This window comes from Leopardus geoffroyi, chromosome C1 (genome assembly GCF_018350155.1).
Source record: "Leopardus geoffroyi isolate Oge1 chromosome C1, O.geoffroyi_Oge1_pat1.0, whole genome shotgun sequence".
Taxonomy (NCBI): domain Eukaryota; kingdom Metazoa; phylum Chordata; class Mammalia; order Carnivora; family Felidae; genus Leopardus; species Leopardus geoffroyi.
The window spans coordinates 8,583,276-8,607,645 of NC_059328.1; the positions used below are offsets into that span (position 1 = coordinate 8,583,276).

Consider the following 24,370-nt stretch of genomic DNA (forward strand, 5'->3'; position numbering starts at 1 on the left):
CTCCCAAATGCCACAAGTTTGCTGAGCACCTACTAGGGGTTGGTCACTCCCACCCACCCCCACCCAGACCCCGGGTCACAGGAGCTGCACAGTGCCTCCGGCATCACCAGGGCTGCTTGCGGGGCCGGCAGGGGACAGGAGTTCTGCCAGGCAGGCCCCAGCCCTGGGCTGCCAGAACCAAAGATCATGCCCTCACCATGCTGCCTTCTAGAAGGCCCCGAGGTGTGGAGGGGGAGGGGGTTGAGATTCCCTCTCAGGGGCTTCCCAACTGGTGAAACCTGCGGAGATACCCTGCCTGACCCCAGTCCCTGCTTCCTTTTTCTGATCCCTCCCCCTGCATGGCTCACAGCCTCCCGTACTGTCCCCCGGCAAGGAACGCGAGACCTCAGAGAGCCTGCCGCAGACCTGGACCCAAAAGCCATTTGGTTCTGAGCTGGCCCAGCAGAAGGGGGTGAAAGCAAACACCAGGATAACCCCCCACGGCAGATAGGCATCTTGGGGGCTGCAGGGCCCAGGGCCCATAACTGGCCTTGTGCGTGTATCTGAGCGATCAGCAAGGTGCAGCCAGAGCCCTCAAATGCCTTTCTTGAAATTCCACCCCGAGCACGTGGAGAGATGAGAAGCCTGACGGGGAAAGAGGCGACAGCCTGAGCTGAGGCCAGGACAGGACAGGCAGTGGGAGGCAGGGGGTGCATAGTGAGAGCCTGGGAACGCACAACCACGATGGCATAAAGAGGGTTGCTGGAGTATGGACGAGGCGAATGAAGAAAATGCCACGGGACAGACAGAGCCGCGGGGAGGGGCGCCGTGGCTCTGTCTTGGGCAACACAGCCTCTTCAGCGCGCTTTCCCTCTGGCTGTTGTCGAACACAACCTCTGTTTCCTGGAACCGGACACAATTTCCTTTTCTGCCTTTCCCACGCTCGCCAAGAGTTCCATGGAGTGCTCTGATGTGTTCTCCGATGCCTGACTTGAGCACACGGGTGTCTGGAGGGACAGGGTACTATCGCTACGTGTCTGGCAGGGCCTTCCCAGGGTGGGGCTCACCCGCAGTAATTTTCTTAGGACCCTGATGAGGTGGCAAAGCTATAGGGCCATCAGGAATTACGGGCTTCATTTTAAGGCTCAAGGGAGAGTCTTCAAGGAGCCTGACCGGGGCCTCTAAAAGTCAGCCACGGATGCTGCCATAAGTTCGAATTGTGTGCCAATGGGACAAATACCCTGGAATCAGTCCCCCTTTGACTAATCACAAAAAACAAACGTGTCCTCTAGAGTGGAGGCCTCTCCCACTTCCCAGCAATGTCCAGGCACCTCCAGAAAATCCAGGAACAGGGATGTAGCAGGATCATCCAACCTGACTCCCTCTGGGCACATGCCTCCCCCGGGACCATGTCCCCTTCCTGGCTCTGAGTAAATGGTGCTGTGGACACAGTGATTTTACTGGTGAGTCATAATGGCATTTGATAGTTTCGGTACGCGCATCAACCGAGGACTGGGCTGAAGACAGGGAATAAAGTCTGGGAGCCCAAGAGAGCCACTCCCACCCCAGTCCTACAGGGTTCCGTTCGGTTCCATCAGCTCCTGCCCCGTTTCCTGTAGTCGGTGGGCAGCAGCTGGCCCTCAGAAGGAGGAAGAAGAGTATAGCCACAGATCCAAAGGCCAGCACTGACCCACAAAATTCCCACGCCTTCCCCAACCCCGCCAGACCTCAGGCTGAGAAACACAGAGCCGGCAGGTTACACGTGACAAGCTAACACGCGCCCTGGAGGACGGGTCTCCAGATCAAAGCCCCCCAGGGGGATGTGCCACCAGGGGCCATGGCTCTGCTTCCAGACCCTTCTCTAATGTGCTTCTTGCGGAGGGCTCTGCATTGTGACAGGCGCATGTGACTTTCAGACTGTGTTTCGGTGATGTTCTCTGCTTTCTTCCAGCTGGATTTACCCCCTTGGGAAAGGAAGTGGCTGCACCCCCTCACAACGGTGGGCCTCCCGTGGGTTAAGAACTGAAGGACAGGGGGAAATCATCTCCAAACCTTTTCATATTCGGAGCCTCCTTTGTGCCTCACACAGCGCCAGGGGACTGATTATCACTGTCCCCATTGTCTCGATGCAGAAAAAAATGCGGAGGGATTAAGTGTCATAGATGCAAAGTGGCAGCGCTGGGGAGGGGAGGGTGTCGAAGCTGGGAAGGTGGTGGGCAGCAGGCTGAAATGCCGAGGTCTTTGCTAGTAGGAAAGGGGGGGATGGGCATCTGCTCCCCATCAAAGGGGTATTCCCCGGTGCATCTGTTCCAAAAGCATTCACTGTGGGCCCAGACGTGCTGGGAGACGCCGAAAGACACTTGTGGTTTTCTCCACAGCAGGAGGGTAGCTATTTGCCTACTGAGCATTTATGAAGTTCCAGGAGCTGTGCCAGGAGGAGGCAAGGCAGGGATCCAAAAACACCCACCTTTACCCAAAGGAGCAAGCAACCCTGGGAAAGCGATGGCTGTGGTTCTGACGCAGGCAGGCCGGGACTAAGAACCCAGAGTGGGGCGGGGCGCCGCAGACCCAGCCAAGAGAGTCCTTGGCTCCGCGCAGGATAGAAATCAAATGCATGCCAGAGAGAGTGAAAGCAGAGTTTAGTTTAATGAATAGCATGAGTGACAGAGTGTAACAGATGGGAGTGTCTGGGAGATGCGGAAACCAAAGGAGAGTGAGTCTCCTCGTTGCTTCGAGTGGGGGCGGGGGCGTGGGTTATACTGGAAAGGAGTCTAGGGTACGTGTTCCTTCGGGAATCCAGGGGTAGTGTCCGATCAAAGATGAGGTGCGTGATGGGCGAATAACAGGAACTATTTTATAAACCACCGGAGGGAGGAGGTGTTGATGTCAACATCAGCCGGGGTTTGTTCGAAGCTGATGCCCTGGAACCTGTTTGGGATCTGGCTCCTCTTAGGTGTTCTCAGGTGTTTGAGGCCTAGGACAAAGCTTTTTTGCTTCCCCCCTAGAAGTGGGAACATCGCTTCTTTGGCTTGTTCAGAGGCAAAGTGTAGAACAGAAGTGAAGGGGGCGTAGCAGAAAAACAGAGCTTTATTTTTTTTTTTAACTTTATTTATTTTTGAGAGAGAGCATGAGCAGGGGAGCAGCAGAGAGGGAGACAGAGGATCCAAGGTAGGCTCTGTGCTGAGAGCAGAGCCGGACGTGGGGCTCGAACTTGAACTCACAAACCGTGAGATCATGACCTGAGCTGAAGTTGGACGCTCAACCGATTGAGCCACCCAGGTGCCCCATTTCTTTTTCTCTTTTTAGATGTTTCCTGCATGGTTTGTCCCCTCAGTCATCGTCCACAGGGCTCTGAGAAGCCATAGGAATATTCAAGTGGAGACTGTAGACCCGGCTTCATCTTTAACATCACGGGGCTGAGCCCCTATGCTCCCTATGCCACCCGGACGGCACCCGGGGAGAGCGACCTCCCGGGATACCCACATTGCAATGCCTCTGATTAAACAGCATCACCCCCTCAAAACGTTCTCCAGAGATTTCACCTTTCCCCCCATCCCATACCACACAAGTGAATTTGAGGAAAGCCTAGTTATAAACCGGTCATGGCTCAGTCAGTTAAGCGTCAGGTTAAGCGTCAAACTTCAGCTCCGGTCATGATCTCACAATTTGTGGGTTCGAGCCCCGCTTCGGGCTCTGACAGCTCGGAGCCTGGAGCCTGCTTCGGATTCTGTGCCTCCCTCTCTCTCTGCCCCTCCCCCACTTGTGCTCTGTCTCTCTCTCTCTCTCTCAAAAACAAGTAAACATTAAAAAAAATAAAAACCAGCCATTACTGTTGACTCTTTCGGGTTCATCCACCTGATCCATGCCTCATTGTTCTAGGAGTATGGGGGGTACATATGCCCACCTTCATCTCCAGAATCACGGAAAGGGCTTGTACCTGGGTTGGAATCCTTGGCCCCCAAAGACAGACCTCAGGCAGGTTCGCATGTTTTCTTCACAGGGCTCCCATGCAAGCTTTGCTAATTGCAACTTGGGTTAAGTCATCCAAACTGTAACAATGTTTCCATCAACGAAGTAGGAGTTTCTACCCTAGTGAGGATTAAAGCCATGATGAGCCTTTCCAAAATGGAGTCCCAGTAGCTTCCCTGCCTTAGGTGTGGTTTTTTTTATTTTTTTAATCTTTATTATTTATTTCTGAGAGAGAGAGAGAGAGAGAGAGAGAGAATGAGCAGGGGAGGGGCAGAGAGAGAGGGAGACACAGCAGGCTCCAGCGTCCGAGCTGGTAGCACAGAGTCGGACGCGGGGCTCGAACCCACGGACCGTGAGATCATGACCTGCCTGAGCTGATGTCTGACGCTTAACCCACTGAGCCACCCCAGAGTCCCTCCCCCCCTCCCCCCCCTTAAGTGTTTTATCTGTTATCTGCATCACCCACAACCAGCGCCACTGACCCAGCGGCTTCTTGGACGGGCGGGGCCTGACGCTGAGGATAAGCAGGGGGTTGGGCGGCAGGTCTTTCAGATGTCTGTGATGGGGGGTGGGGCACACATATTCGTTCAGTTGGTGTATGTCGGTCCATTCCCTGAGTGCCTACTAGGCACCAGGCAGGGGGCTGGGCACTGAGGATGTCACACCCTCCTAGAGCTTACAGTCTAGTTGGGGGGTGGGGGGGGCAGATCATAAGCAGTAAGCAAGTACACTGATAGGGCAACACCTTCCGACAGTGATAGTGCTACAGAGAATAAAAGATAGGACGCTGCAATCACCTTGGAAAGCGGCCTGGCAATTTCTTCAAAAGGTAAATATGACCGGCCATATGATCTGGTCATTCTGCTCCCAGATGTTTACCCAAACAGGTGTTCCATAACTCTCCCCTGAATGAATGAATGAATGAATGAACGAATGAATGACTCGGTGTTCTTCATGTCTCTCTCTGTACTTAAAGTGCAAAGATAAAACTTGGCTGAGGCACACACGGTTGGTGAGGGATGCGACAGATTTAAACTTGAGTTCCAAAACTGTGCTCACTAAAGCTATGACCCCAAAGCCTTGTGGGATAGGATTTGGGGAGGGGGGCATTTGTCCTTCCATAGTCGGGACTGGGTCATGGCAGAAATTCTGACTCCTTTGAGAATAGTCACTTTCCTTTGTTCCTATGAGCTACCCCCCCCCCCAACCCCAGCCAGCTGGGTCTTCTGCCCCCTCCCCCATGCCTCTGGCCCCAGCTGGTCTTGGGATGAATGCAGTGTCACTGTGTGAGCTGCGAGGACCTTCCACAGACCCAGCCTTGTGCTTCATCCGCAATCTGTCTTGCCTCCTCGCCTCCCTCCGTCCTTTGCATCCCAGCCTGGGCTGTATTTTCCCTCCCAAGATGGAGGCAGTGGAACCGAGGGGCTGAATGTCAGGGAAGGTCCCAGAGCCAGACCTCCTCGGTCCCCAGGCCAGTTTCATACCCACCAGTGATTTGGATAATCTTTGCAACTTCTCTTAACCTCAATCATCTTACTGTAAATAAGGATCAGGATAGCACCTACACCTGGGGGTCATTGTGAGCATTTACTACAGAACGCTTTTCACACCGTGGGCCACAAAATAAGTACTTAATAAATGTCAGTCTTAATCCTAGGAGTTGTTTTTTATTTTCTCCTTCTAATGGGATTGCAGTCTTATTACACCCCTACAGGCTTGGATGAAACACCTCTAGGATCTGAGGTGGATGGGGACTTTTTCTTAGAAAAAAAAATAGATAAATAACAATATAGTGTTATAATATCCACCATTTATTGAGGAATTACTCCCTTCTCGGTATCCAACAGCAATAATTAACAATAACTAATACTTAATGACAATAGCAGCCAACCCTGATTTAGTGCTTACTATCTGCCAGGCACTATTCTAAACGCTTTTTGTGTATTAATTACTGACAACCCTTTGAGGAAGTTACCATTACGATCTTCCTCTTACACTTGCAAAAACTAAAGCACAGAGAGGTGAAGCAACTTGCCCAAGTTCAAACAGTTAAGTGGCAAAGTCGGGATTCAAACACCGGTTCCGCTGTGTGCTAAATCCCAAAAAATCAAACTAGGTGTAGCCGTTTACCAGCTCTCAACCACGGTGGCCAGTTTGCGCTCCTCTGCCCCCTGGGCTGGAGGACTGCGTCTCCAAAAGGGCATTAAATTAGGCCAACGGGCCCTGGAGTCTTGCAAAAGTCTCCCTTCATGTCCGGAGAGAGTATGTGTCTTGTTTTTTGTTTTTTTTTTTTTTTAATGTTTGTTTGTTTATTTGGAGGAAGAGTGCGTGTGTGCAGGCACGGGGCAGAGAGAGAGAGGGAGAGAGAATCCCAAGCAGCACAAAGTCCCAGTTGGGGCTGGATCCCATGAACCGTGAGATTATGACCTGAGTCGAAAACGCTTAACCGACTGACTGAGCCACCCAGACGCTTCCAGAGGATGTGTCTTGATTTGATCTCAGGACCCTCCCACGCCTCACCTCCCACCGCCAATCCCAGGTAGTTTTGTAGCCTCCCATGAGGTTTCTCCCTCCTAAAAGCAAGAACAAGCACTCAGACGCATCCAAGGGGGTCCCTTACCCCAAGTGACTCTAATGGAAGCTGGTGCTCTCCAAATGAAAATTTCCTCTGGTTATGGGGGAAGGATGAGGTGGGGAGGGGGATGGAGGTAGGGAGAATTAATGTTCCTGTCTGGGTTGGGGAGAGGGTGGTCAACAGTCTAAGAGGGGTGCCAGGTAAGATGGCCCTTTCCTTCCTCAATTCTTTCCATTTACAGCTGAGGGGCAGACAGTGTTTAGATAAAATCTTTTTCTCTCCAATCTTCTTCTTTCTGGAGACAGTTGTGTCCTGTAGGTTTTCTGCTGGTTTTCCAGCTAGATTTTCCAGCTAGCTTTTGGTATACTGACTCAAGTGGGCCCCAACCAGTATGGTGATAATAACCTTCTGTATCGCTAATAACAACAGCTCATGTGTATTGCTCACTTACTAAGTGGTAGGCACTGTTCTGGGCATTTTACCTTCACAAAGACACTATCCGTGATCAAATTTTAGCTAGGTTCCTCTGAGCCCTCTCCCAGACTAGGCCTGGCCTTCTGTATCCAGCCTATCCTTGCTGGGACTGCAGAGCCCTAAGAACCCTGCTAAATCAATTTAGTGAGACTCTCCCCACCCTTGATATCTGATCACCCTCCATATCTGATCAAGTTCCCTATCCCCCACCTTTGGTGTCCTCGCCTGCCTTTAGCAAGAATCCTGTTGGGTCAGTTTAGCAAGAATCTCCCTACCCTTGATGTCTGTTCTTGGTATTTTCCATCCACTGACCCTCCCTCTGCGCCTGTCCTTGCTGTCCTGGGAGGTGAGCTTCCTCAGGCTTCCCCATTGCAATACCCCTACGGCAACAGTCTTCCTTACCGGTCCAGCAAGTGTCAGAATAATTTTTTCATTATCAACAGGAATCAGTTCATTTAACCTCACCAGGATCCTATGAGGTAGGTATTGTCAGTGTCTCCACTTTGACGCCAGGAAGCAAGGAGGAGGGTACCCGCAGGGACGAGACGAGACACCAGCTGTGGGCACCTGGACGTTCCCCCAAATTCTTCAGCTGCAGGTGGTCCCCTCGATCCACCTGTCAGGTTACTAACCAGGCGAGATACTGCGCCCTTTGCGACACACATCCCAGCGTTCTCCAACCGCCTGCGGGGACTGCCTCCGAGGCGGCGGGAGCTGGAAACCCGGAGGAGGGCGGGCACCGCCCGACGCCGTCTCCTAGCAACGGGGCAGCGATCACGTGGCCCGCCTCACGTGGCCCGGAGCGGCTCTGGAGGTGGAGTGGCCGAAGCGGGGCGGGGCGGGGCGAGGCAAGTTTGCGCCCGGAGTTCGGAGCCCAGGAGCCCCCGCGGCCGCGGCGCAGGTGCCCTCCGCCTAGCTCGGGATGGAGCTGCCTACCGTGAACTTGAAGGTGGCGACGGGCAGGGCAGGGCGGGGCGCGGGCGGGGCGGGCCCTCCAGAGTGTGTCGGGCGTTTGCTTTTTTTTCCAAGAAGGATTTTAGAGGTGAGGGGATCAAGAGCTTGGGGCAAGAGGGGTAGTAGGGAGAAAGAGTGCGTGGAGCCGAGCCGGGAAGGAGATGCGCAGACCGGAAAAGGAAAGGGATCCAGGGAAGGGCCTGCAGGGAAGACCGCCAGGGAGCTGGAGGCGGCGGGGGCGGGAGGATCGCTTCGGCCCAAGAGCCCAGAATTCCCCCCGGAGAGGGTGGGAGGGGCGGACTTGGGGGCGGGCGCTGAGAGCCCGAGGGGGGTCTCGGCGGCTGGACACCTGCCCTTTCCCAGAGAGAGGGGGGCAGACCTTTCACCTGCACGCCCAGCACCGCCCTGCTGCTTTGTTGGCTTAATCGGGTTAAGAAAAGCCGAAATTCCCAGACGAGTGCTTTTTCCAGAGTTGATCAGTGCAGCGTCCCTGTTTCTTAAGAAAACGGGAACTCCGAGAGAAGTTACTTAAAAGCAGAAAACCCCCACCGTATACACTTAGGAGGACGCTGAGAGCCTTTCTGGGGTGTCTTCATTTCCTGTGGCGTGTCCTCAGCTCCTCAAGATGCCAGCGGCTTCTTCATTTTCTCCCCGCCCACCGCCGGCGGCCTCCGCTTCTGGGCTGAGTTTGCCAGCGAGGGGCTGGGACCTTTAGCTCTGGGCAGCAAGGTGTGAGCCTTGGGCCAAACCTGCCATTTTGGGTCTGGGCGCCCTCCCCCTTGAGGCTATATCCAGGAATGGCCTCTTACTCCCCAGTGACGAAGCACTTAGCACGCGTGGCGTCCAGCACCAAAGGAATCTAACGCCTAGAGGGCTACAAGACAACACGTGATCCGTCTGCGGATTGTTAGACGGGGTCTGTGTTCGGACTCCACATGGGCAGGTTTTCCTTAATGCCATTTGCCTCCCTGAAGCTTCCAGCCTAAGAGGTTTACAGGAGGGCAGCTGCGGTTTGTTGGGGTCAACATCCCCTGTGTTCCGCCGGGCAGTGTGAGTCAGTGCCGGCTGCCTTTTCTCTGATGACAGATTTGCCTACAATAATTGCTACCAGAGAATCAGGTGAGGGGCAGAGCTGCGGGAATGGAGAGGGCAGGGAACCCTCCTCATTCCCGGGCGTCAGGTTGTTTGCTCGATCACAACCACCTTCTGAGAAAGCCGATACTGTCACCTTTTTACAGAGGAGCAAACTTCTGCTCAGGTCCGATAAGTAACCTGCCGAGGTCCCACAGGGATTCAGTGGCAGAGTCAGGCTTTGGACCAACTGGGGTCAGACTTCAAAGCCAGGTCCTTTCCTGGCCTCCAGTTAGGACTGACTTCTGCCTTGATGGTTTCCATCCACTGGGGGAGCCTTAGTCCCTTTGGGGCTTCCTTTGTTTTTGAGCAACTTCGTGTGCCTAACAGGCCAAATGCACCCACAGGTATGTCCTGGTATTCGGTGCCCCAGAGTGACATGGCTGGCTGTTCCCTAGGCAGAAACAAGATCCCATGCTTCCGAAGGTCACCGATGCTACCAGTCAGAGATAAGGAAGTACTAGGAGGCTCTGAGGGGACAGGTTTGCCAGGTAGCATACAGGACATCCAGCTGAATTTGAATTTCAGACCAACAACGAGTAATTTTTAGGCATAAGTATTAGGCAATATTCGGGACATACTAACAAACTGTTTATTAACCAAACTTCAGAGTTAACTGGGCGTTCTGTCTTGTTGTTGTTAACTCTGGCCACCCTATAGAGAGCGGCTGTTGACTCCTTCCCTGGAGGCACCAAAGTGGGATGTTCTGAGATCAGGACCCCCGGGGAGCTGGGAAAACGCACCCCTGTGGCCCCGCACCCCCTCATTTCATACATTCCTTGGCAACTGGTTGGAGGCCTGCTTGTGCCCAGCCCAGCCAGAGTGGTCAGTGGTGACAGGTGAAAGAAACAGCTGCCACAGGCCCTTTACCCAAAGGGCAGCCCCTAACCGAGCCCCATCCGAGAGGCAAGTCCTCAGCTGCAGAAATGACATTGCGGAGTAGACTTGGGTCCATGAGGTCTTGTGAGAAAAGATCTTCGGGAGGAGGGGCCAGGGAATAGCAGCATTAGGTTAAAAATTAGGAAGCCGACTTCCTGACGGGAGTAACGAGGATGGCCATGTGCTGAGGGCTGCCTCCCTGGCAGGCACTGTGTTGTGTATTTCACGTACCTCTCTACCTCCCTGTGCTGCTAGATCCACATGACAATTCTATGACCCGGGCGTTATTGTCCCTACTTCACAGATGAGCAAACAGCAGTTCCAGGAGATCCGGTAACTTGCCCGAGATCACACAGCTTCTACATCACGGAGCCAGGATCAGATCCAAATCTTTGGCCTCATTGCCCGGGCAGTTAACCACCGCCCGACTCTGCCTCCCCACCGTGGCGTTCCTGACGTGGGTCCCTCAGCCTTAGCTGCCCTGGGCGGTCTTACTGCCTCACGTAACAGGCTGCTGAATGTTTACACAGGACTAATAGAACTATATTCCATACATTGATCTGTAGGTTGACCTTAGGTCTGTCTACCACCTGTCTAGGAATCTCCCCCACACCCAACCCCATTCGTTCATGGGCCCTCTAGTGGCAAACAAGGGGTCTAAGTCATGGTCCACGTGACCGCTTGGGTTCCCCTTAGCCTTCCCTTCTGCTTAAACCTCATTTCCATCCACCCTTCCCTTTCTCCTCCAGAAACCGACCGTGTAGCATAGACTTTGCTACCTGTTAGCTGTGTGACCTTGAACAGGTTTCTTAACCTGAGTATCAGTTTCCTCACTGTAAAAAGAGGATAAAAATAAACCCTACCTTCTAGGGTGCTAAGAGAAGGATCCAGTGGTCCAGAAGTTGGTGGAGCATTACATTTTTTTTTTTTAATGTTTATTTTTGAGACAGAGAGAGACAGAGCATGAACGGGGGAGGGTCAGAGAGAGAGGGAGACACAGAATCTGAAGCAGGTTCCAGGCTCTGAGCTGTCAGCACAGAGCCCAATGTGGGGCTCGAACTCCTGGACCGTGAGATCGTGACCTGAGCTGAAATCCAGGGTCGGACGCTTAACTGACTGAGCCACCCAGGCGCCCTGGGGCATTACATTTTTATTAGCAGAAAAACTCAGACCAGACAGACCGATTCGGAGATTTGCATCTGAGCTCTCTTGTTTATAAGTGTTCCAGTTTGGGCCAGTGACCTAATCTCTCACTGCCTCCGTTTCTTCACAAGTAAAAGAACCTTCATACTCTCTCCCCCATACAGTTGCAGGGTGACATGGTCCAAGTGTTCGGGGCAGTGTAGACACATGGCAGACAGGTCCTCATCGGTAACAGGAATTGTGTTATTGACGCTGTTCCAACATGCCTGTTCACGGGGGTGCTTGGCATGACTGTGGATACGTACAGTAACTATCAGACGCTGTCTCTCTACAGTTGAGGCACCCTGCTGGGACATATGGGGACATAGGTATTGCCTCCATTTCACAGAGAAGGACCCTGGGGCACAGACACAAAGGGGCCTGGCCCCTGGATCAGAACCCAGGTCTCCAGTCCGGCATCCTGTGACCCCTGGCTGCCGTGGCCCATTGGCCCTCCCCTCCCCAGTCTTCTGACACGTTGGATGCTGCCTGGGGAAGAGCCAGGCAGGCCCCCTGTGCCAAGCACTGTATGAAGAGTCCAGGAGCTCAGGTCTCTGTCCTCTTGCCCAGCCAGGAAGGGCTGCCCAGGCACGTTCTCAGAGCCCAGCCCCCCCCCCCCCCGCCCCATCCCCCAGTCTCTCAGGCAGTACCTGAGAATCGCTGCTGTCCCCTTGGTTCCCAGAAACCTCCCCAACAGCCGGCAGCCAGTTCTTTGTGCTGAGATGAGTCACTGTTCCCTCCTGTGTCGGGAAGGGCAGGGCCCATTTGGCTCGGTGTCTGGTTGGAGTTCTCCTGGACTCTAGGCCTGGGTGGGCGTGTCCTCTTGCTACAAAGATGAGGAAACTGAGGCTTAGTCTTCTGCGGGTTCCTTTTCCCAGGGACTTAAGAGACATGATCAAAAGGTGCTTAATTTCTTCAGTATTTATAAAACAAAAGTGATGTCTGTCACATGGTGGGGACACCCTGTGTCTTCAAGGATCCTCAGTATTTCCAGGTTGCACTCTTTTCTTCCCCAAACAGGTGGCATAGCTTTGGACGTTAGGCAGGCGCTCACTGCATTTACAGGTCTTTTCGGCTCCAGGAAAAATCTTTATCTCACAGGTGACACAGAGCGATTTCCCCACAGGCTTGCCTGGGCATTGGCGGGCACCCTGGGGACCTGCTCCTCATCCAGCTCACCTTAATCAGGCAGAGCTCTGCAGGGCCCGTTGTGTGCATGGTCTGAATGGAGGAAGCCGAGCACTTGGAAATTCAGACGGTTCCTGGAATAGAAGCCAGCAGTGCGGAAGGCTTAGGTGTTGATTTTCAGGAGGAAGGTGGTGATGTGAGCCGCCTCCCCGTGCTGTCTTTCTCAGTGTCTTCTCTTAGTCCAAAAGCCGGACACCAGGACTCTCGCGACTGGTCACGTGCTGTGGCCTTCGAGGCAAGACTTCTCCCCTCTTGTGGGTAGGGTTTCCTGTTAAGACAGACCGGGTGTTGGTGGTTAGCTCTTGAGATAAAGATCAGAATTCTTTCCCACCCCTCCCGGGCCCAGCCCTGCCCACCCCCCCAGCTTCCTGTCCGTCCTCTGCTCTCCTCTTCTGTCCAGCTGCATTGGCTTCTTTTCAGTTTCCAGAAGGTTCCACGTTTCCTTCTGCTACAGAGCCTTTGCAGGCTCCATCCCTTCTGCTTGAAAGGCTCTTCTTTGATCTTTGCCCCTAGTTAATCCCCTGCTTAAAAGTCACTCCCGGGGCACCTGGGTGGCCCAGTGGGTTGAGCTTCCGACTTTGGCTCAGGTCATGATCTTGCAGTTCACGAGTTCGAGCCCCGTGTCGGCTCTGGGCTGACACCTCAGGGCCTGGAGCCTGTTTCGGATTCTGTGTCTCCCTTCTCGCTCTGCCCCTTCCCTGCTCGTGTTCTCTCTCTCTCTCTCTCTCAAAACTAAATAAACATAAAAAAAATTTGTTTTAAAGTCACTCCCTCAGAACCACCCCACGGCCCCACCCCACCCGGCTGTAGAATGAGTCTCTGGTTCCTTTGCTATCACCCTCCTTCTGGAAGAGGTTCTCACTGGAGCCTTCCTTTCTTTTTTTTTTTTTTTTAATTTTTTTTTTCAACGTTTATTTATTTTTGGGACAGAGAGAGACAGAGCATGAACGGGGGAGGGGCAGAGAGAGAGGGAGACACAGAATCGGAAACAGGCTCCAGGCTCCGAGCCATCAGCCCAGAGCCTGACGCGGGGCTCGAACTCACAGACCGCGAGATCGTGACCTGGCTGAAGTCGGACGCTTAACCGACTGCGCCACCCAGGTGCCCCTGGAGCCTTCCTTTCTAAGGTGATGATCTGATCAGCAGGTGTCCACCATGTAAAAGTTCTGGAAGGGCAGCAGGGCATCACATCTCCTCTGCTCACCGTTGAGTCCCCAGGGCGGGTGCCTAGCAGGTGCCAGGGATGCCGGGTTAAAGTATAAATGCCTGAGAAAAGTAGCACCATGAAATCGCATCTCTTAAGCCTCTGGGGGAAAAAAAAAAAAAAAAAACCTATGGCAGGGGTACCCGCGTGGCTCAATCGGTTAAGCATCTGACTCTGGATTTCAGCTCAGGTCGTGATCTCATGGCCTGAAAATAGATCCTCTATTTTCTCATGTTCCCCTACTTTATGCCCCGTGTCAGGCTCTGCACTGACAGCACGGACCCTGCTTGGGATTCTCTCTCTCTGCCCCTCCCCCCTCTCAAAATAAATAAACATTAAAAAAATAAATAGAAGGAAAGGGTGCCTGGGTGGCTCAGTCAGTTAAGCGTTGACTTCAGCTCAGGTCATGATCTCATGGCCTGTGAGTTCGAGCCCTGTGTGCCCGCTGTGCTGACAGCTCAGAGCCTGGAGCCCGCTTTGGATTCTGTGTCTCCCTCTCTGCCCCTCCCCTGCTCGCGCTCTGTCTCTCTCTGTCTCTCAAAAATAAATAAACATTACAAAAAAAATTTTAACAAACCCGTGGCAGACTAAGACTTCTCTGCCTCAGTTTCCCCATCTTTGTAACGGGAAGAGCACATCTGCCCAGGCCCAGAGAGGCCTGGCAGTCAGACAACACTGGGCTAATGGTCAGATTTGAATCTGTTGAGTGGCTCTGCCACTGACTTACCTCTGAGCCTCAGTTTTCTCAACTGTAAATGGCACCTCCACGGACTGTAAGAATGAGGTGCGTTCGTGTATAGAAAGTGCCTAGTATGGGGGTCTGACACTTAGGAAGCACCTGGTAGTGAACAAAGGTAGCCAGTCGTGAAGATTCCTTTTTCTTTTTTAAGTTTTATTTATTTAAGTAATCTCTACACCCAATGTGGGGCTCGAACTCCCAGCCCTGAGGTCAAGAGTCGGATGCTCTAACGACTGAGCCAGCCAGGTGCCCCGCGAAGATTCCTTCTAGCGCCAGCCTTCCATACTGTACAGACTTGGTTTTTTCAGAGTCTTGGGACCTCCATAAAGTCAAGAGCATCAGTCCCTACAGAACTCTTCTCCTAGTCTGTTGAGCTTTTGGGCCATGGCACCAAAGCTTTTTTGGTTCACTCGCACTGGGCACTAGGGGTGAAGGCGGAACATCCCAGCCATCTCCTCTGGATTTCACCTCCCCCATGTGCAGAAAATGTCCACATTTGTCGAAAGTTCAAATGGCTTTTCTCTGCTGAAAGCCCGGGCCCCCGCTGCAAAGTTGGGTGCACCAGAGGCACACTTACAATTGAACTATAGTTTTACCACTTGCCATCTATGGAATCCGGATCGACTTGATATTCCTCGGAGACTAGTTTTCCCATCTGTAAAATGGGAATGATCTTTTATTTTATTTTTTGAAGTAATTGCTACCCACGCAACATGGGCTTGAACTCATGACCCAGAGATCGAGAGCTGAATGCTCCCCCAACTGAGCTAGCCAGGCCCCCCAAAATGGGAATGAGCTTAGTGACTGTTCCAGAGGCTGTTCTGAGGCCCCAAGGAGGTTGTGTAAGGCTTTTGGCACAGAGTATGTGCACAGTAAGTGGTAACTCCTCTCGAGGGGCTTCTCCCTCCCTAGCCAGGGTTCTTTCTTGCAGGTGGCAACCCCCACTTCTGCCCTTTCACCAGTCCAGAAGCCGGGGCGGTTCACTATACACCCTTGCTGTGCCTGCCCTGGCTCTCTGCTCTCCGGGCCGGCGGGCATGCTATCCCCCCCCTCTCCCAGCTTGACCCCCACCAATCCCTTGAGTAACTCCTTCAGGGTCCCCCATCCACCACTGGGACCCCATTGAAGCTCCTGACTTGGGGCTCCTGGCCCCTCCATGGGTTCAACGCCACTCCCTCTTCCCCTTCCTGCCTCCCCGTTCCTGTTGTCACGCGCCAGCTCAGAACACCTTTCTCTCCTCCCCTTTGCCTGGCGGGTCCCTGCTTACCCCTTAGCACTGAGTACCCTCCTTCGGAAACGCCAACTCACAGCCGCCCTGCCCTCCCCATAGCATCTGCTCCCTCCTCCATCTGCTTTCCAAGCAGGGCCCTTTTGATTACCAGGAGTAGAGACCAGTTCCAGTAATGGGGGCTGTGATTTTAAGGCTATCTGGGGCAATAAGAGGGGTGGAATAGTGTAGACATTTAGAAAAAAGCCAGAGGGATTTTTTTTTTCTTAAACCATACCAGGTTACTTCGTTGCAGAAAAGCCTTTGGTGGCGTCCCCTCCATGCACTGAGGATGAAATCCACGTTCCTTGCTGAGACCCTCAAGGCCTGCCTCCCCACCCCCACCCTTCCCCCCTGCTCTTCCCCTCCTGTATTTGCGAAGCCCTCATAGGTGCTAGACAGGGGCTTGCGTCCTGGGTTTTCTGGCTGCAAAAGCTCCGCCGCGCCCGCCGCCCCCACGCCCCTGCCATCTGGTGGTCACATTCATAGATCTTTTCTTTCCCTCTCCCCTATTTTGTGCCGCAGACGATCCTCCTGGTTCACTGGCTGCTGACGACCTGGTGAGTGACTCCACAGGTGTCCCGGCTCTGTGTCCACCTGTCTCCCGGGATCTGGGTGCACATACCGCCAGGGTCTTGTCCGTGCGTCGCTTGGGTCTTGTCCGCGGGTCTCCTGGCCAGTTCCAAAGCCAAATAGCACCTCTGCCAAGTACGTCCTCAGCAAGCTCCCCACGTCCCAAGAATGTGTGAGGGGCAGGCAGTTTCCAGAGGAAACTTAGACCCCCCTGAGTCATTTTCTCACCTGCAAAATGACGGTATTACCGACACCTCTCCTTACCTTGTAAGGTCATTGGAAAGTGAAAGCCTAGCTCTAGAAACTGTCATAACCGCTAACATTTATTGAGGGCGTTTCGGGGCCAGCCGCTGGGCTGAGCGCCTTCTGTGGCTTAGCTCAGTGGCTCAGACGCAGGGTGGTCACTTGCATAGGGGCAGACCCTCACTCTTCTATGATGGCAGATTCGGGATTTAGATGGACCCGGGCAGGTCCTGGCTCAGCCAGGGTCCAGCCAGGTTACCTTAGGCAAGTGGCCCACCCACCTCTTGGGGCCTTGGTTTCCATCTGTCAAATGGGTGTATGGATGGCACACCCCTCAGGAGCTGTGGGGGAGAGGCATGGCAGTGCTCATCCCACACTCCCTGGGGCCACAAAGGGAGGCTCGAGGATTGCAGGGCTGATTTTCATTATTGCCGCCTAATGAAATAGACGGTTGAGCTGCTGGGGAGATTTCTCTGCCAAACCAGGACTGGAAACAGTTGAGCCTCTGGGTGCGTTTTGCAGACTTCAAGGTACACCGCCTGCGTCAATGGCGGTGTCTTCCAGTGTCTTCTGGAAAAGGGCTAAGGCTGTTGGAGTTCAAATCCCAGCTCCCCCACTTAGAAGCCGTGTGGCCCTGGGCACGTTACCTGATCTCTCTGTGCCTCACTTTCCTCATTTTTAAAAACGAAGCCAGTAATTTGTGCTCCCTTTCTAGAGTTGCGAACATAAATGCACATAAATGAGTTCCTTTAAAACATCTAGAACTGTGCTAGTCGCTAGCAGGGCCTCTGTGCTAATAGTGTCATTGGGTTGACAAGTCGTAAACACATCTGTCGGGAGTTGGTAACGATCCCCCAGAACAGAAGATACGGGCGGGTGTTGTGTTAGAAAGCGACAAGGTGGTACTTAAAATTAGGTGGTCGGGGAAAGAGTCTCAGAGGTAACGTTTGGGCTGAGACTAAAGTAACACAACAGGGCCAAGTGTTCAGGGTAGAGGACACAGCACGGGCAGTGGCTGGGCCGTAAGAGAGTCTGTGTCACGGGCCGGATCCCACAGGGCTCCTTAGGCCACGGGAAGGGTCTGTATTTCACTGCAAGTGGGACGGGAAACTGCTGGAGAATTCTTAGCAGGAGAGCGACATCGTCGCCCCTGGAAGAGCAGGAATGGAGGTGAGAGACCGGTGGGCAGAGGCCACAGAGATCAATCCGTGGATGTATCCAGGGGAGGATGGTGTTTTGGAGCTGGAGGGATATGGCCGGATTCGGGGTCCCTTTGGGAAGTGAAGCCAAGGGGATTTGCTTGCTGACGTTTCCAGGGCAGGGGAGGTGCCCTGGAGCCGGGCAGACGGCACGTCAGAGGGTCCTGAGGCCCGGGAATGGGAGGGGGCGGGCACCTGGGGGGCGGTCACCTCATGGACTCCCGTGCCTCTTCCCACAGGGGCTGCATAGCGTTCGAGGGCCCCTATCCCTGGGCAAACTTCACCATCCTGGCCTTGGGCGTGTGGGCCGTTGCTCAGAGGGACTCCATCGACGCCATAAGCCTGGTGAGGCGGGGGATGCAGCGAGAGGACTGGCTTCAGGGTGGTCGTGGCCCCCCGCCCCGGTCTCCCCCTCACCCATCCCAATCCTCTCTCCTCCTCGTGCCCCCGTTTCCCATTCTCTAAAGCCTTGTGAATAAGCCCGCCCAGGCTACCAGCCCACGTGTGTCTTCACTAGCCTGGCCTGCTTCTCGGCCTGCCAGGCCCAGAGCGGCCCGAGTCTGCTCAGGGCCTTCCCCGAGAGAGTGGCACAGGTGGGGTCCCCCCAGGCGCCCCAGAGCGGCCGCTCCTCGATGGCACTGGACCCCTTTCCCGTAACCCGCCTCTAGGTTCTGGTGGGGAGGGATGTGGCTGGAGACCCACGAAGAGGGAGCTCCTGTACTTACGAGGTCAGAGTGGACACGGCCCTGCTGAGCTCTGTCAGGGACAACCGCTACGCCCCGGCGGGCGGTGGGCGCTCCAGCACCGGCCCATCAGGATGACCGAGGAAGGACTTCCCTGGTGCTGGAGACAGATTGGGCGAACTCCAAGGGACCTCTGTCTTGGAGGTTCTGGAGCCAAGTCTCATGCCCCATCATGGCCTCAAGGGCAACAGAGGCAGTGGTGGGGGGTGGGGCTCTGGTGGAGCCACAGGCTAGGTCCGGACCGGGTCCCCACGTCCCCGTGCTCGGTGCTACAGTCCTCGGGCAGGCGCCTCATCCACAGGGTCCTGCCTGCTTGCTGATGTGTTTTGCAGCAAAGCCTAAGGACACAGGAGGGCACAGACAGAGCTTCCGGTCTGGTACATGGGGGGGGGCATGAGGGCATGATAGGGCGTCGGCGCGCTCTTAAGCCCTGGTGACACGTGGTCACCACGGGCCCTGCGCCTGGCCTGTCTTGCAGTTTCTGGGTGGCTTGGCAGCCACCATCTTCCTGGACATCGTCCACATCAGCATCTTCTACCAGCGGACCGGCTTCTCGGACACAGAGCGCTTTGGTGCCGGCATGGCCATCCTCAGCCTGCTCCTCAAGCCCTTGTCCTGCTGCTTCGTCTACCACATGTACCGGGAGCGCGGGGGTGAGCTCCTGCTCCATATTGGTGAGGCCACCACCTGCGGCCGGCTCCCTGACTGTCCTGTCCCGGCCCAGGTGCTGGCAGCGCCTTCCTCGTCTCCCCTGACTCTGTCTAGCCTGGCCCACAGCCCCTGCCCGAGTGGGCCGTCCTTGCCCTGGGGACAAAGGCTCAAGGTGCAGGGAGGAGTGTGGTGTGGACGCTGAACCCCAGGCCAGGAGGCGTACAAGCTCCGGCTTCTGCTGCACCAGCCCTGTGCTCCCATCCCAGCCTGCTGGGAGCTTTCCCCGGCATCAGGCCGCGGGCAGAGTTGGGGGTGGCGAGCGGACCCCCCTCTTAGCCCGAGCACGGATACAGCTGGGTGTGCTCCAGTTCCGAGGCAGCTCTGGGCGGTAGCAGCCTGGAGCCTCCCCTCCTGCCCTGTGGGGTCTGGGTGGCCAAGGAAGAAGGCGCTGGCATGGCATGGGCCGCGGGAGCCTCGGCTGAGCCCCAGGTGCTCTCCCTGCTGACATCTGTGTCACCCCGCCCCCGCCCCGGCCCACCGCTACCCCTCCAACAGCAGCTTTGAGCTGTACCCCTCTCATGGTGGCCAGGCCGTTCTCCTGTTCTCTCTGACATCTCATCTCAGACAAGTAGGGAGAGGCTGGGGGGCAGTCTTGCCCTGTTCCGTCTGGAGAAGAGAGGCCCAGAGGGGCCCATGACCCGCCCAGGGGAGCAGCCGGGCCAGGGCAGGGGTGGCCTGTGGCCTCCCCCTGGCTGACCTCAGCACTGCCGGGGGGTTGCGGGGAGCCAGTAACGTTCCTCCCGTTGGACACATGAAGGAGCTGGCGCCCTGAGCCCTTGGGACCTGCTCCGGATCACGGGACAGATGTGCAGGGCAGGGATGGGAGTGAGGGCATGGGCACCTCGAACCCTCTCACCCACCTGGCACCCCCAGCCCAGCGCTCTGGGCTCTGCGGCTGTGCCAGCTCTGGGCCTTCTGGACACAGTAACACGGTGTCCACTGTGCCTCGGAGAGGAGCCTGTGGGCCCAGGGCTGGGCGCCCTCTCCTCGAGTTGCTAAGCGTGCCCTGTGCAGGGCCGGGCGTGGTGGCCGAGAGCACTCGTGCTGCCTTGGCTTGACTCTTAGTGTCCCCAGCTTCAAGCTCCCTGCTTGCAGGCAAGTCAGTCCATCTCTTTGACCCTCAGTTTTCCCGTCTGTAAAGTGGGGGCAACAAGATGCCTGCTCTGTAGGGATGTGGGAGGATTGGCTGCACACGTGCCAATAGCTTGGGGGCGGTGCTCTCGCCATCCCTGTCCCAGGGCCCTCCTGGTGGGGGTGGGTGGGTAGAACATCTTGAGTCCTCACCCTTCATTTTTTCTCCCCTACCCCCATGTCCCCCCACCCCTAGGTTTCCTCGGACCGTCACAGGAGCGCAGCGACTACCAGACGATTGACTCACCAGAGGCGCCCGCAGACCCTTTCGGAGGCTCGGAGAGCAGGGGTCACGCCCCGCAAGGGTACTGAAGCCAGGCTGCTTTGCCGGGCCCCAGCCTGGGGCCAGTATGACAGACCGTGGAGGCGGCTCAGGCTGCACCACGTTCCTTGCGCCTCGGATGGTGTTCTAGATGCCCCCCCGCCCCGCCCACCTTGGACTGTGTTCTCCTGTTCCTCATCTCAGGGGTTGCCTGAATCAGGTGCCCTGAGTGGCCAGGAGCCCCATGCATACCTGTCCCAGACTCCCTGGGACCTCCTCTCCCTTCAGGGTAGCTCACTGGCCCGTGCCAGTGAGGCTGGGAACCTGGTCTCTCCTCACCGGCCCGTGTAGCCCCAGGCCGAGCTCCGCCTGGGCCAGGCCTTGCCCACAGTTTGTTGACCCCACCCGCAAAAGCTCTGAGAGGTGGTGCTCAGCCCTCAGTCCCAGGAGCAGTGCAGCGTGGCAGTGAGGTCCCTGGGCTTCTTGCTGCCTGGTCACTCGGTGCTTGGGGACCTTGGGGCCGGAGACCCTCTGCAGCCTCCAGCTGCCCTTCCCAGAGCCACGGCATTAAAAGGTTGGGGAATCTGTAGCTGGGTGTGTTTTGAGCCACGTTTAATCTCCCAGCCGGGCTGGGTCCGGGACCTGTCATTCCTGAGAAGATTTCTCCTTTGAATCCCCAGGGAAACTGGGCTTAGTTGCCAGTTCTGTCATGGCGGGAGGAAGCCTGGGTTCACGACCAGCTGGGCCTGCCGTGCACCCAGCTTTGGCCTCGCCGGGGCCTGGACTGAGGAGGGCCCTCTTTGGTGTGGCAGACGGGTATGTGTGTCTCTGCATCAGATGACTTGGGTATTGGTTTGAATCCCTCTCTGCCACTTCCTGGCTATGTGCCTTTGAGCAACTTAACGTCTCTGACCTCAGTGTCTTCTGGAAAAGGGCTAATGCCCACCCGGAGGGTGATGCCACACACAAAGAGTGCAGTGCCTGGCCCTTGGAAAGTTCCCGAAGTAACAGCGTCGGTGGGTTGCTCCTTGAGCCTGTGGTGATGTGGGGTCAGTAGGCAAAGGGTGACATCTCCCTGGCAGACCCTGTGTCTTGGTGTGAGGGCAGAGCAGGACCAACACCTGTCCAGAAGCCCCAAGCGTCCCGTGGCCAGGGTCCCGCTCCACTCCGACTGGACTGAGTGTTGGTCTCCGGGCCTCATGTGCCCGGACTTCCCCAGGCCGTCCTGGATTATCCCCGGCACAAAGAGATCAAAGCCTAGTGCACAACCCCACCATCCTCCTGTGTCCATCTGTCCTAAGGGGCTTAGTGCCTGCTGCTGCAAGTGCCTGGGGCTGCAGGGCTGAACTCTGGTGCCTGCTCTCAGGGAATAGACATTAGGAGTCCGCTGTCAGGAGGCAGGAGCTCCGAAAGGAACCTCTGGGACCGAACCTGTGCTCTGGACCAAGGGTTGGTGAGTGGCTGCAGCTGTAAGAAACCTGGAATTACCTTCACCATCAGAAGGGGACGGATAGATGATCCGTGCTGTATTCATCCTGTGGCTATGGTTCAGCAGTTCAAATGAATAAACCAGACCAATTTCTTTTTTTCTTTTAAAGTTTATTTTATGAGAGAGAGAGTGCACGCGGGGGAGGAGCAGAGAGAGAGAGAGAGAGAGAGAGAGGGGGAATCCCAAGCAGGCTCCTCGCTGGTAGTGCAGAGCCCATCGCAGATCTCGATCTCACAAACTGCAAGATCATGACCTGAGCCAAAATCAAGAGTCGGATGCTCAACCAACTGAGCCGCCCAGGCGCCCCAGACCTGTCTCTATGGACATCGGTCCCCCTGTTGGGAGCAAAACAGGTTGCAGAATGGCGTGTGCAATATGAGTGTTAGCATGACTTTGAAAACCTCCAAGCAATCCTGTATGTCGTTCATGAGGGTACGTGTGGTGGAATATTTTTTTTTTTAACGTTTATTTATTTTTGAGACAAAGAGAGACAGAGCATGAACGGGGGAGGGGCAGAGAGAGAGGGAGACACAGAATCGGAAGCAGGCTCCAGGCTCTGAGCCATCAGCCCAGAGCCCGACGCGGGGCTCGAACTCACGGACCACGAGATCATGACCTGAGCCGAAGTCGGACGCTTAACCGACTGAGCCACCCAGGCACCCCAAGTGTGGTGGAATATTGAAGAGTGGACTAGAAGGAAACACCCCTCAAGGTCATGGTTGAGGCGGCCTTGGGTTGGGGAGGGGTGTGGCCTTTGAGGAATGGGACTAAAACCCAAGTTCCAATTCTCTGGTTTCTACCAGTTCCTGGCACACGGGAGGCCTCCAGTGGGCGCATGCTCCCGTGTGTATGTTGTGAATATGTCAGATTTCCAAAGGGAATGAAAAAGTGAGGGGGGTGTGCGGGGGGTGGGGGGGGGACAGCTAAGAGAGCCTGTGTCAAGCAGAGGGGATGGTATAGCCAGAGATCCCTCAAGTCTGACCGGATCTTTATGGGGGGCATCCTATCCTAGGTGGGCATCCCCAGAAGCAGACCCTGAATGCAGCGTGTGACTCAGTACAAAGCAAGGGAGCTGGGCTTTCCGGTCACTGGCCCAGGGCTGCTCCGGGGGCGGGGGACCGTGACTTAAACTTCCAGGCTCCTCTGGCGCCCTGACCGTGCAGACCAAGTGGCCCCAGGAGCCGGAGGACTGTCCTGCGAGAAGAGTGCCATCAGAGGCCCAGAGAGAGCGAGGGCCACCGGCAGGGTGCCCCCTTTCCACGCAGCATGTCTCAAAACTGATTTTGTAACATCCATTCAACAAGCAGCCAAGAGCCTATGGGAACTGGGAGGCTTCTAGATGCTGGGATACCAGAATCAGACCGAAAAAAAAAAAAAAAAAAAAAAGCCCCAAGTGTCAGCGGATTGCATCAGGCGAGAGGCTGCAGGCAGGGGAACAGCTCGTAGGAAGGCTTGAGCGTGTGTGTTCCTGTCCAGCCTGTTACCGGGCATGGCCAGGAGGGCCAGGAGGCCGATCGGCTGGAGCCAAGGGAGGGATGGAGGAATGAGGTCAGAAAGGCAGCAGGGACCAGCTGGCAAAGGGTTAGTAGGTCATTTCGAGGACTTTGGCGCCTTTTTTTTTTTTTTTTTTAATGTCTATTTTTGAGAGAGAGCGAGAGAAAGTGGGGGAGGGGCAGGGAGAGAGGGAGACAGAATCCGCAGGAGGCGCCAGGCTCTGAGCTGTCAGCGCAGCGCCCGACGAGGGGCTCGAACCCGCGAACCACGAGATCTGACCTGAGCCGAAGTCGGACGCTTAACTGACTGAGCCACCCGGGCGCCCCCGACTTGGGCTCTTTCTGAGTGAGATGGGGGCCGCTGGAGGGCTTTGCACAGAATGGGACACAATCTGACTTACGCTCTGAAAGGACAATGTTGGTGGCTTGGGCTGGGAGGTGGGGGTGGGGACAAGTGGCCACATTGAGCAGAACACCACGCACCGGGTATCAGTTCCAGGGAGGACATCAGACAGCTCTGCCCGCTGCACCCTGTGGCCAGAGGCACCCGGGAAAGGGATGCAGTCCAGCACTGGATGAATCATGCTTTGCTCACGCCGAGGAGGCAGCAAGATGAGTTTCGGCGGTTGGCGGCAGTCCCCCGTGGCCAGCAGGCCTCTCCCAGTAACCGGCACGGGGCCAGTGGCTCGCTCTCCCCGCCCTCCTGCCACAGTGGCAGGACGCTCCCCTCCCCGAGAGGACAGCTCTAGCAGTGGGGCTTGGCCGGCTGCCCTATGACACACACCCGTAAGCAGAACAAAAGAGCTCACCTTGGGCCTGAAACGGGAAAGATATTCCCGCTCGAGGTGACAAGGTCAGCACGGGCTGTGTGGGGTGGGCTCTTTATCTCTTGGTAAGGAAGTGTTCCAGCCTCAAGGCCACTGTTACCAGGCACGTGGGGTTGAAAGACCGCATGGAAGGGGCGCCCGGGGCGGGGTTCAGTCGG

General features: G+C 55.6%; 1 protein-coding gene and 1 non-coding gene across 3 annotated transcripts; one reads left to right on the top strand and one right to left on the bottom strand.

The window, feature by feature from the left end:
• Positions 1 to 3,283: 3,283 nt before the first annotated feature.
• LOC123600213 lies at positions 3,284 to 3,467 on the bottom strand. The gene has a single exon (XR_006713574.1). It is a non-coding gene; the product is annotated as a small nucleolar RNA SNORA73 family (small nucleolar RNA).
• Positions 3,468 to 7,773: 4,306 nt separating this feature from the next.
• Positions 7,774 to 21,989, top strand: LOC123597186 (angiotensin II receptor associated protein). Of its 2 annotated transcripts, none has more exons than XM_045475632.1 (5): positions 7,774 to 7,946; positions 16,067 to 16,101; positions 17,796 to 17,901; positions 18,778 to 18,973; positions 20,338 to 21,989. In XM_045475632.1, the coding sequence occupies exons 1-5, from the start codon at positions 7,920 to 7,922 to the stop codon at positions 20,451 to 20,453; spliced, it is 480 nt and encodes a 159-aa protein (XP_045331588.1). In that variant the 5' UTR covers positions 7,774 to 7,919; the 3' UTR covers positions 20,454 to 21,989. The 2 variants fall into 2 exon arrangements, with proteins under 2 accessions (XP_045331588.1, XP_045331589.1); XM_045475633.1 differs by having other exon boundaries at positions 18,778 to 18,952.
• Positions 21,990 to 24,370: the final 2,381 nt, after the last annotated feature.